The 13,202-nt window shown below is 36.0% G+C and overlaps 1 protein-coding gene across 1 annotated transcript; it reads right to left on the bottom strand.

Moving 5' to 3' along the window:
- Nucleotides 1–6: 6 nt before the first annotated feature.
- Nucleotides 7–12,420, bottom strand: LOC148310034 (spatacsin). Its single transcript, XM_088259113.1, has 14 exons — nucleotides 12,167–12,420; nucleotides 11,865–12,041; nucleotides 10,409–10,823; nucleotides 8,019–9,844; nucleotides 7,721–7,891; nucleotides 7,397–7,594; nucleotides 6,726–7,020; nucleotides 5,697–6,641; nucleotides 5,225–5,550; nucleotides 4,576–5,145; nucleotides 3,135–3,426; nucleotides 2,334–2,763; nucleotides 1,519–1,686; nucleotides 7–797 (listed from the first exon to the last, which is right to left on the bottom strand). The coding sequence occupies exons 2-14, from the start codon at nucleotides 12,039–12,041 to the stop codon at nucleotides 731–733; spliced, it is 5,880 nt and encodes a 1,959-aa protein (XP_088115239.1). The 5' UTR covers nucleotides 12,167–12,420; the 3' UTR covers nucleotides 7–730.
- Nucleotides 12,421–13,202: the final 782 nt, after the last annotated feature.

Here is a 13,202-nt window from a genome sequence, read left to right as displayed (position 1 = left end):
TTTTTTTTCTTCTTTATTTATAGCCCCCTAAACCTCAAATCCCCAACTTCATAAATTGCAAATCTCATCTTAAGAAATAAAAAATATATATGTATATATTTACATTAATCTGAACAAATAACGACAATCTTATTAAAAGCAAAAGAAAATACAAGATTTTTCCCAGTTACCGCTTTAAAAGGTATCAGTCCAGAGTCGAATATTAAATAAAACATTGAATACAGATCTCTTAGAGCAAGGATCTTTCTTTTAAAATAAAATTCATAAAGAGAGTGCAACATTTTATAAAGTATACAATAAACTTCTTAAACATGAAAACTACAAAAATATCTATGATTTAAAAAATATATGTAAGTATATAACATCATTTAAAAAATAAATATAAGTATGTATATAACATCATAAAAGATCTAACACATAAAATATTTCATCATATCACACGAAATATTTATCACATAAATGTGTGATAAAAATTGTAGATATCAAATTTGGCACAAGGTTAAATTTTTCTGATCCTTATCTGCATCTAATGGTGCAGTGGGCACTGAATCGGATCGATGCGGTGTTAATATGATTGTTGATTATATGAAGGCAAGGTGATCCAGCTCAGTGCTCCAGATTCTTGAATTTACACAGGAAAGGATTACATATACATATAAGATGGGATACAGATGGCATAGGGACAGGATAGAAGACATTGCTGCTTAGTTAGTTAATCTCAAACCTTAAATTATTTAAAATGGGAACGTAGTTCACTTATGGCTCCTTCTCCGACTGCACTCTTTTCATTATCATGTCTGTAACAATTTTTTATTTATTAGCATAAACAGTCAAATCATCTTTCAAATCTCATTTGATCTTTAATAATCACATTTATTGCTATTAAAGTATGCCTACACATGTAGAATGCTAATTTTCATGCAACCCATTTACAGGAAAAAGCAGCTTGAGTTTGGTGAACAGGTAGGTGGCTATTTTTGTATATTTTCATAAAAGCAGCCCTGGAACCTTGACTTAACTAGGAAAATTATTGGACTTGGTGTAGAGTGGTAGTCTATGGGCATTTGTGCACTACACGGAATTTTACCGTCCGGCACGTCAATTAGCATATATAACGGATGATTGGCTTGGATTGGCTCGTGCTTTTGTCCATCTTTCTTCGGATCGGTGCGTGAACACGTTGCGCGTAAATTCAATCACACTAAACTGTCGTACGGTAAAATTCTGAGTAGTGCACAAGCGGCTTATGGGGTATTTCCGTTCCTTTGAATGTACATTCCATGTAAATCTTAAACTGACACTTGACCTTAACCTCTAACATTGTCAATAGGGAGCGACAATGTATGAAATTATTGCATTATCTAGCTTCATTGTGAAGAGAGAAGTTTTCCAGATATACTAATGAAGTTATCACATAAATTAGGAATTCATTTACAGCCCAATTCGTGCCACACTAAGATCTAATGATAAACCGAGGTTGTATACTAAAAATACATATATGTAGAGAGAGAAACTAACCTTTCAAGGATATAACAAGCAACATCAGGACGGAATGTGGCAATGTCCTTAATAAATGGTGCATCGTTTCCTTTCAAGAGACGTTGGTACACCAATTCCAGCCAACGTGAAATCCACCCGCCTCCTCCTGCATCAATCGCGTGGGCTAATACAAGGCCTTCCATGAAACTGGAATCAGTTGGGAAATATTATTTATTAAGTATTTATTTCAAGTTATCAATTGATATTGTGTGGGCACAACAAGAAACTTTAGCAGGGGGGTGTTAGACCAAAAAAGGTCCAAAGGTTGATGATGAGTTTTACAATGCAATGTTTTTTTTTAAAAAAATGGTTGAATAATTAGTATAATTTATTTTTAGGCTTTTACTAGTATTAGTATTTGTATACAAAAATTTTGTCCGCCTCCGTGGTGTAATGGTCAGCGTGTTTAGCTACCGTGCTGGAGGTCCCGGGTTCGATTCCCAGGGGGGGGTGAAAATAAATATTAGTGATTTTACACTGTGATATTTATTTAATATTACCCTGGACTGGCTCCTGAAGCGCGATCACCTTGCCTTCGTGTAAGTAATGATCAAGATAACACTGCGTCAATTCGACGCAGTGCCCTATGCACCATTGGGTGCGGACAAGGGTTAAAAGAACACTTATTTTGCATACAAAATAAGTAATACAGAAATTTAAACATTCTCAAAATATGGTAAACAACATTTTATTTACTTCATTGTGTCGTGTTGCGATCTAAGAAAGAACACCGCAATATGTGTAACCGAGTGGCTTATGCTTGAAACGGATGATAAATTAAATTTGTTTCTTACCTCAAGTGTGATTCTACGAGACTCGCCATTTTAGCTTGGCTGAGATTCAAAATACACTTGGCCGGCGGATTGGAGAGAAGTGAAATTTGAAGAGCGAGTAATTGTGCCAGACCGGCCATTTCCCTTGCGGCTCCTAAACACCCCCCTTTGGAGTACAATTCCGCACTATCCGAGCAGTGGTTAATGGCTGTATCCAATATCAGACGATTACTGTCATTGTTAGTTAGTAAAATCCATTCGGGCTGCTTTGGATTGCGTTTCTTGAGAATCTTCATAGAATCCAATGCCATCTGAATCAACGTAACAATTAAGTCGTTCGCTTGCTTTTTTTTCACATCAGCTGCTTCTGAATACATTGAAAAGTGCAAAGCTACCAGGCAATAAATGTCCGTATCTCCGGGGCAGTGCTTTTTGAGAAACTCCAAGAGACCTAAAACAAAAGTCAATATTTTGAGAACATTCAAATCTTTGTACACAAATACGGCATTTAACCAACAAGCTGTTATCAAGATATTGATTGCCTAGTTTCAAAGAGTAACTCATAAAATTAAATTTTGGGATAATAAATCTTAATATTTAAATATAGTCACCTATTTACTTCACAAGAATCTCCAGAAATTACAAAAACCAAAAGTGATCTAACAGTGTATAAAGTGATCACTTAAACCAGCCAGACAGGTCGTAAGTCCAAAAAAAACACTTTGCCTCCCCTGAGATGTTCATAACATATTGTGTGAACAAGATCTAAGGCATGACAAATATAAAGTTGCAAAAAACAGAATATGATTACAAGAATATCACCTTGTTTAAAACTGGTGATTTTTTCCTGGTGCTGCCCGAGCATGAAGTCAAACTGGCCGAGGAGGAACTCAAACTGGTGATTGTCCCTCAGCATCTGGAAGATGTAGGCCATCTCGGTGTAGCGAGCCAAGCCTGTCAGCAGGCGGACCATGAGGCGCCAGGAGCGGGCCACCAGCAGGTGGGAGGTCAGCGTCTGGGCGGAGCGCAGCACCGTGGCGATGCCTTCCGTGTCGCACACGGACGAAAAGCACTCGTGGGCCAGTACTAGTAACTCTATCGAAATCACATTCACCTATAAAAATAATTCACATTCACCTATAGAAATATATATATTGAAGATGTTTGTCATAGATTGGACCAACGGTTCTTATAGCTGAAAGTTGAGAACAACAAAATACAGCAGAACCTCTCATAACAAGCATAATTTGTTTCAGAATCTTATTCGTTAAGCGAAACGGCTCACAAGTGAATGCGTGAAAAAGGGACTGGCACTTTCTTTGTAACTTACTATTTAATTTTTTTTAAATTTCAATTTATTTATTTTCAATTAACATATACATTACAAACTAAAAAATTTAAAGCGTATACATTAAATAAATACAAAAATCTAAAATATTCAAGAACTATTGCTAAAGGTGTAGAAGAATCCCGCTTCGGAAAACTCCTTCAGACACATGGAACAGATCAATATCCAATGAGATATTGTTCAACATAGCGGTAGCTCTTCCTACAGGCATAACCATCGGCAGGTTGGTCCTGTGTATAGGAATGTGAAACAATCTATGCCGACGCTGTCTTAGGTAACTATCGGGAACATACAGACCAATGTTCCGGATAATTTCAGGATTATCGATCATACCGCGCAACAATCGATAAAAATGCGTAATCAAATACACATTCCTTCTAGTCTTTAAACTATTGTAGCCAAGCAGACCCTAGAGAAACTGGGTTGGGTAGAGCCAAGGATAATAGCCATACTCTCTCATATAGAGATACCTCAGAAACTTCTTTTGGACTTTCTCTACCATAAGAGAGTACTTAAGCTCGTGTGGCCCCCAAACCACCATGCGAAATGTCGCTTGTTCAGGGAGCAAGTTTTTCACGTTTTTTTGAGAGGTGCTCTTTTTAAGGGTTCCACTGTATTAGATATACAAATTCAATATCGTTATGTATATCTGTAGTCACATATTTCGAAACAAACATGGGGTATATTTTTGTAATTCAATTAGGAACTCTTTTGGAGATTTTAAAAAAAGAAAGAACTTTTGATAAATGAAGTTCAAAATATTCCTTCCTGTTGCGAGAGCACATAATTGATAGTTACCAACATGCACAGAAGTTAAATGTACTAACCGCTACATTATGGAGGCAGTTGGTAACTCCTCCCATGTTGTATTCTTAAGTTAAATGCTCGGATCTTAATGAAAAAATGGTAGGTCACCTGTTTAGAAGACATCTTTGCTCCTTTTAGCAGCGATTTCATATTAGATTTAACAGATGACTTTATGCGAATATTTGTGCACGAAATGACATCGTACTGTGGTTTTTTCTCCCTAGATGAGCGGAATTGGTGACTGTTGAGAGTAGACTCTGAAACTACAGATTGGCTATCCATAGATGAGAATCTTCCTGGACTGAATGGAGTCGTTTCCACCGTACTCGCAGTCTGCTGGCTTATGACACTCTCCACTTCGAAATCCTCAATATTCTGATATTCTTCATCAATTATAACTTCTACATCTTCAACCTCGGTATAGTCAGTATTGGCGGGAGTCGCCACATTTCCCGCACTTTTATACATTTTTCTGAAGGCGGTCAAATGTTCCAATATCATTCTTCCCATGCACGAGTTATCGTCCGGGCGCAAGTTTAAAAACATTTCAAAATCAGAATCCAAAGGATAGCCCCACAGGGTGTAGTGGAAATGTTCCTTTTGCCTAAAACCGGAGGTCCTCGTCAAGTGTGGGGATACTACAGCACCTACTATCTCCAAACAGAGATATTCCACAATCTAAAATCATAAAATACAAATATTAAATATGTATGCCAAAAAGAAAAGTACACAATGTAACAAAATAAAAAATAAATACCTTTTGAATTGGGACTTCATATGTGCTAAATATTGTTTTAGCTAGAGGCATTCTGCTTCGTCCACTTAAATGATTGATCAAATCTAAAGGATTTCCTTCATACTTTAATAGTTTCACATAAGGCCGGCTAATTTGTAAAGATATCCTGTAAATGCTAGCAACTTGTTTCACTATTTTGAGCCCACTTCTGGATGCCAAAGTTTCGAGTGAAGACAGGCAGTCAGCTTCTACACGTTCTATCACACGATTCGCACTCTCCGGAACTTCCTCTTGCCTCTCGGACAGTAAAACCAGCTCTTCGAAACTATTATCAGAGCACTGAGAATCTAAAATAAAACAAAAATATCTTCGATTGTCCTATTATTATAACACTGATCATATTATAACAAACAGAATGTATTGTTAAAAAGATGTCGATCTGGAATATCAACGCAGAACTTTTAATCACTTAATAGTGGGGATTTATTGTTACCTGAAAGGTGTTGTCGGTTGAAAGAGGAAGTTACAATGGACCTCAGGGATTGAGGTAGTTCATAGGGGTTGATGTGACCCTCGGCTAGACGAAGGCAGGTTTCGACCAACTCTATAGAGCACAAAGGACGAACCGAGCAGCCCGGGGCAGGCGCAAACATTTTGGACAATCTCCACGCTTCTTCCGCTAATCCACACTCCAACAAGCTGCCCACACCCCGACACCATCTCTCTGTCTCCACGACATTCAGCTTATGACCGGTGATAAGCATACTGGACACATTTGAATCCCTTTCGATTTCATTTAGCAGCTTCTGAAACACGGGCTTGGAGCTGTTTGCTTCTTCGGTCTGAATTGGAAATTTGTCTTTCAAAATAAAATTATAGGTGGCGTCTTCATCGAGAAGTTGAAGCTTGATATCGCAATCGCTATTTAAGAAAGCCATCCACATTTCAAACTCGATGATTTCTTTCTGAGAGTTCATCTCGGCTTTTACGTCTTCGCCGAGTTTGTTAAACCAGTAGAGAATCAGACGCAGGATATAAAACTTTTGCATTGTGTCTGTTAATTTATCGCATTGTGCCTTAAGAAATTCCACAGTAACCATCGGATTAGCGCGAGCTTCCCTAAAAGTAAGACTACACTGAGTCCAAAATGTTAAAAGGGATTGTTCTGTAGATGTCTGAGATACATTATCACTCGAATTGTTCAACGATTCAAATCTCTCAGTCCAATCAGCGATTAGAATATGTTCAATCGGTAGATTCACTATCTTTGCAAACTCTAGGGCTTTGTCGTAGAATTTATGTTTGATAAGATTTTCTATATATTCTTTTTGGAATTGTACAGAGTTGTCTCCGCACATATCCCCTAACTCAAACAGGATATTTGTATCCATGGAACAGTTCAACATTGCGGCTATTTTGCAATAGTCTGGTCGTGGTACTAAAATGAAAAAAATATATATTAAAACCAAAATGTTCTTAAATTGTCATACTGATAGAGCCTTAAAGATGATTGTTTTAATACCTGAAAATTCTTTTGAGAAATGGGATTCGCATAAAAAGTGCAGAAAAGATTTCTGATGCGACAGACTTTTGAAGCCTTTGGATAAGGCTATATTAATAAGACTTATCGAAACACTTTGCACAAATCTCGGCCTTTGCAGTCTATGGAGCCACGATCCTTCCGCTCTCCCCATGAAGGATCCACGTCTTCCGCAGTTAGTATTGAATGACTTTAATATCTCTAATGTTTTCTCCCCAAATTCCAAATACACCACGGTTTGCAAAATAAAATTCATCAATGTGCACAGAGGACTCTCCTGTAAAAATACTGCATTATTAGTCATGAGTCGTGTCTTCAAAATCCCTATAAAATGTTTTGATTGATTTATAATTTTACCGATAATGTTAATTTCAGATGAAACTGTTTTGCCTAAGAATTATCAATTGTCAATTATAAAACGGCAGTAAAAGATTCCTGGTATACTATTAAGCTAAAATTGGATTGATAAGTACAAAAACACATATTTCGAGTAAGACCAAATCTTGGTTTCCAATTTTACTGGCAAGGTTTCAGTTCCATATTTGCTTCACAAAATGCTTTTATTTGTCTTGGGATTGCTTTTATTTCTCTTGGGATATCTGTCATATTTGTGAATTTTCTATTCATCAATGGTAAAAAATGTGTATACATACCCTATAAAAAATGTTCAATGATTCGTACAATGTTTTATAGAAGCCAGTTTCTAAACACATTTCCATTAATTTCTTCACCCTAATGTCAGATAACTGCATCCCTGTGGGATCCCACTGCTTGATGGATATACTCTCGGGGTCTTCCAGTCTCATACTGCTCAACACCCACTGGGCCCAACAAATGTCAACCGCATCAGGCTATACAGAAAACAATAATTATAAAGAGTACATTTTATACCATCTTTAAATTTTCATCTTTACAGGCTTTACGCAATTGCAAAAGGCATGGTACTATTGATATACGAGTATGTGTATGATGCATACCTCGTAGCATGTGGCTAGTAGAGCCAGAATCGGACAATGAAGAGCTGCGGAAGCCCGAATGAGGGCTCCGGGCGGATCTTCAGGGCCGTGACAGAGAGCCATCACCTCCCATATGTCTCCCATCAGTGAAAAGTCTATCTCTTCATCTAATTCTGAAGTTTCCGAGGTTTGCTAGAAACAGGTTAATGCTTATAATATAATTAATCTATTGATAGGGAATTAAATCATAGAGTTGGTAAAGAATCCAGAATATACTTATGTGGGTATATAACTGGAAGAGTTTAACTGACTTGCTCACCATATCTGCTGATTCCCGTGACGTCTTCCTTTGATCTCTTAATATTTTGAGCCCATCCCTATGATGGGTTTCATCAAGTGGTTGATAGCAAATTGCATGTCTAAAATGCTCCACTAAGGGTGGAGATGAAAAGCCTCTACTGAGCGAGAGAAGCATCCGCTGAGGATATTTAAACATATCACCAAATATCAGAAACGCTATCCAAAGATTCTCATTTACTAGCATTTGCATCTGCGTTTTAGGAGCGGACAGATTATGAAAATATGCAAACCTCATTACTGATTGCCATTCGTGAAAAACTCCACCGATATCAACAGACTGCGAATGAGCACCATTTATCTTGTTTAGTTGCTGTACAGAAGCTTCTTCCGATAGCTTGAGAATTTCAAGCTGGGCTTCACGGTCATTGGCCACTAATTGAAGCATCAACTTGTCCACTTCCTCTCTACTCATTTTCCCCTTAGTCTCCAGGAGTTGTGCCACTAAGTTGGCACAAGTAACATGTGTACGGCATTTAATAGAATCCCCACCGATCATTGTTATGAAGGAAATACAACTAGCCGTGATTACAGGATTACTCCAATTCTGTAGCGCTAAAGTGTGTGCGTGCATGCAAGCTTCATTGATTAATTTTGGACTTAATCTTCCAAAGTGCTGGTATTGTTGTATTAATAATGCTTGGCTTGCCATACAAGGCCTATTTTGTTTCAAATAATACATGTAAGTGAGTTTTTTACAATAACCATATTTACGAACAACTTTTCTATTTGAAAAATGTGGCATCTCTTCGTAATTATTAAAATCATTAGTTACATCTCTGTCTTTCGTTAGAGAAGATTGACGGGAAATTTTACTTTTTCCTTTCACTTTTTCTATCAACTGGAATTCAAATATTTTTGAGATATCCAATCCTTTATAACCAGAAAGTAGTTGGTACACATTTACATCATGTTCAATGACGAGTAGTTTTTTTGAGCATTTTTGAAATACAGAATAAAGATGCGGCAAGCTTTCATGGAACGGTTTGTTCCATTTCAATGTTTTGTTCAGAAGCTCCAAATTTTGATTCTCATTAAAAATATCAAACAGCGATCTTTGACCTTCAAAAATTAATAAAGCTAAAACTAATAATGGATTTTCTGAAAAATAGGCTTCCATGTTATTTCCCGATACATATTTACATGTTTCATATATAGAGGCAATGTACTTTTCTATTGTATTATCATTAGCAGCTTCTTTGAACAGAAGCCACAAATCTAAGCAGTTGGATGTTGTGTAGTCATTAGCCGGATTCTCGCGTTTTTCAAATAAAGCGGAATCGATACAAGACGTCATCGCATGATATTCCTTATTATTTACAAAATAATGAGCCAGCATAGTGTTAAAATCACTCCTGCTCAATGTGGCTGTGCATCTGGAAAACAGTTTATCAATATTACCCAAGTTTTGGGTCCTGGACAGTCTTAGTAAGATATGGTTTAAATTTGTTCTTTCAGTTTGTACGATGTGTCCAAATTGGCACAAAGTATCAAAGACGCATAACTTTGTAAAATCGTAACAGTTAAAATCTATCACAGTCTGAATCATTTCAGGGGTAATCGCCCAACTTATGAACAAACTATCGAGTTGTTTCAACATCTCCACCGATACTTTGAGATTCAAATCAGCCTTTAATATTCGTATGTCAGAGAGGAGAGACTCGTCCGATGCATTTTTCTCTTTGGAAAAATATATTGTTATCCATTTCTTCAGCAACATAGCTTTATTTTGTTGCAATAATATTTTCCAAAGAAAGTTTGGTTCCAAGAAATCCACAATTGAGAAATCTGTAATAAATATAAGCATTATCAACTCATCGAATGCCTTGAATGTCATTATGCGTAGCATCTATAATATAAAACTATGTTATCAACATATAATTATACAGTGATGCTAATTCCTGTATAAAAATATATAAAATACATTATAATGATTAGCATTGAAAGATATGAATATTATTTACATTGTTTAAATAAACATTGATACATATTACATATCTGTTTATTGCTGACACAATTTTATAAATAATAATTGTTCATTGACATTTTTTTTAAATATGGCTAATTAAAACACACCTATATATTAAGGCTCAAAAATAGATAACAAAGGGAGAGAAAATACATAAGTTATATGAAACAACAATGCAATAGTGGCAATTCTTCATTGTTGTATTGTTTTATTATCTTTATAAATATTGAATTACCGTGATAAAGATATGCGCTTGTGTTTACATTTACTTGTGAAGAGTAGATAACAAAAGATAATTTTAAATCATTTTTCTAAATGAATTGATTATTTCATTTTAAAAGGTACATAATTATACAGTAGAATATAGAATGATTCAAATATACCTAAGACTTCCAAGAACAGATGGCTAGAAATCTTCTTCCTCCACTCTTCAGAAAGAGTCTGAATTTTTTTGATTGTCATCATCTTCACTTCACTGGATGTGACAACGATTAGATCTTTCTCAACTTTGAATACTCGATTCTGTTTCATCATTCCGTCCCTCTCGAAGCATTTCTCTAATAACTGAAGTAGCCGCCAGTGAAGAGTGATCTCCTTCCACCGGTCAGGACTATCTTTCTGGACTCCATTGGCGGTTTTGTCAAGCTGCTCTAGTATATAGTCCCTGAGGGCGGTGTCCAAGGACTCCTCAGCCACCACCAGCATGTGCTGGTAGGGCGGGATCTGCATCTTATTGAGGACATGCGACGCTTTGAAAAATTGTTTCCTCGATAAAAGCTGCAGGACCCAGGTATATACCTAAAATATACAAAACTTATAATTTTTTTTTAAACTAGCTGTGTTCCACATCCATAAGCTGATATGTCGCTCACTCCTTTCAACAACGTCATATATCAAAAATCAACAATTTTCAGTTGTGCATGTTTTCGGAATTCCCAGAAAATGTACTATATCCCACAAAAAGCGGCATATTTTTAACTTAATATTTACCCGCTACATGGCAGAAAATGTTGTTTTTGCATTTTGATGAAAAGGTATTATTTTATTATTTTTTTAATACCCAAAATATTTTTCAAATGGAGAAAAAACAATCAGGTTTTACCTAAAAAGATCTTTTGCACAGTAAAAGGTTCAATAAGTGGCTTGATATTTGTTTTTAAAACATTTTATTATATTGTTAAACATTAAAAACCATCTCCTAAAAAATCAAGTTTTTTGATATATGACGTTGTTGAAAGGAGTGAGCGATGTGTCAAGTTATCACCAATTTACAACAAGCACACGAGATTTGGCATGCATGATTTTGCCGCTGCAGGACCGATGACATGGAATGCTCTTCCATCATAAGTTCCAAACTCTTAAAAGTGAGATGATATCAATAAATATGTATTTTTAAATCTTTATTTCATTCTATTTTTTATGGTACTTCTTTAAAGGCTATACTGTCATTAGATTAGCCAAAATAGCAGCTGTTAAAAAAACATAAGTAGGGAATTTGTGACACCATAAATTTGACATCTTTGTTTTTTTGTGGTTTCTCAGTTACCGCACAAATTCGATAATATGTAATTATTTTTTTTCACAGAACTCCATTTCGTCTCATCCAACAGCTGTGTACCACCGCCCTTGAGGATGTATCTTAAGAAAATGGCGGCATAAATTATCCAAAATTATTATTATGATTATTAGTTCCAACTTTCAAAAATTACTTTATATTATATGAACAGAAGAATATGGCAATAAACAGATCAACCAGCATCAGGTACAAAGTATTGAGCAGAAAACTAAAAAATGATGGGAAAAAACGCCCCCAATATTGCTAACAACAGTAATACTCACTTCAGCATTAAACCATTCCTCAGAAGTTTGTGCGTCCCATGATTGTTTATATTGTAGAAATTTGTGAGCAAGTCCGATATGAGTACCCTTGGCTGCTGCCTCTCTGACCACATCTCGCAACGTTTTTGTTTCCCAGCAAGACCAAACTATTTTCTCATTTTGAGTTAGTCCTTCCATCTGAATCGATAAATTTGCAAATAAGGTAAGTTGATCAAGACTGGCTTTTCAGATTTAATGAAGTCTATAACAACATTGGTACTTGGAATTGATTGCATTGTCTAATAATAATGGGTCAATTGTACCTTGTTTGCATGTTATGTTAAATCATTGTGCACCAATTAATATTTATTTTTTAAGAAACGACTATAATTTTTTTAATAATTTGTCACCAAATTTCATAATTCTCAGGATCCCCACTTGTGGCTTGTTGACAACACAAAAATTATTTTAATTCGCAATAATCCGTTTCGCGATTTTGACGTATTTAGAGAAATAAAAACATAGAATCTGTCAAAGACTAATTTCCATAGGATCTGTGTTGACAGGAGAAAGGAATGAAAAATACCAGTAAAAAAATAGACATCGATGTGTCCCCATAGACAAAGGTCCGTATTTTTTTGTATAGGTACCTAAAGAAGATATAGGGGACGGGGCGGATCGGGGTACCGGGGTGGAACTGGATAAAACTGTCATCTGTTGTGGGGTGGTGAAGGATGCAAGGCAATTGTATTTTATCACTCAGTAGCCAGCCGCAACTCATTAGTTAGTGTCAGTGCGGCTCTAAATCACGTCACAATATTCCAAACGTACTAAAATTTACGCAACATTTGTAAATCACTGTTGTAGTCTTCCGAGGTATATGGTGTAATTTGTATCTTCTTTTGTAATGATATTTAGTCATGTGTTTCATCGTGAAGTCTTTCATATAATATAATACCTAACGTGTAATATCATTTTCTAAAATCCTCTTATTTGACATCCAATTCAAACATTCATATTGGGGCAGAACGGGGTGGGGTGGAATGGGAATATCCCACTGTGCCCCAGTTTTATTTGTTGATTAAGATAAATGAGACTTTGTGACATTTTATTCCGTTTATATTGTTAATAGACATGGTGCGGCATTTTGTCAAAAAAACTGACAGACAAAAATGCTTGTCAAAAATTTGGAACAAGCTGTAGAAACTGTTATTAATGAACAAATAGGTAGTAAAAAGGGTATCTGACAAATATCGATTTTCTGCCCTCACTGACTACTGATATCTATTTAGGCACTTCACTCACTACTTCAACTGAAAACTTGTTCCAAGCACAGATTCTCAAATAACGCCTGAGATG

This window comes from Brachycentrus maculatus, unplaced genomic scaffold (assembly GCF_059751285.1).
Source record: "Brachycentrus maculatus isolate JH-2025_06_01 unplaced genomic scaffold, ASM5975128v1 h1tg000110l, whole genome shotgun sequence".
Taxonomy (NCBI): Eukaryota; Metazoa; Arthropoda; class Insecta; order Trichoptera; family Brachycentridae; genus Brachycentrus; species Brachycentrus maculatus.
Note: the sequence above shows the minus strand (reverse complement) of the source record. Positions and strands in the feature narration are given on the sequence as shown.

Excerpts from the sequence above, each read along its gene's own strand:
- LOC148310034 (XM_088259113.1), bottom strand. The coding sequence starts at position 12,041 with ATGGAAGGACTAACTCAAAATGAGAAAATAGTTTGGTCTTGCTGGGAA. Across the intron at positions 10,824-11,864 it reads AGGAATGGTTTAATGCTGAA|GTATATACCTGGGTCCTGCA; the intron begins GTGAGTATTACT and ends TGTATATTTTAG. Across the intron at positions 5,551-5,696 it reads CAACCGACAACACCTTTCAG|ATTCTCAGTGCTCTGATAAT; the intron begins GTAACAATAAAT and ends GTTTTATTTTAG.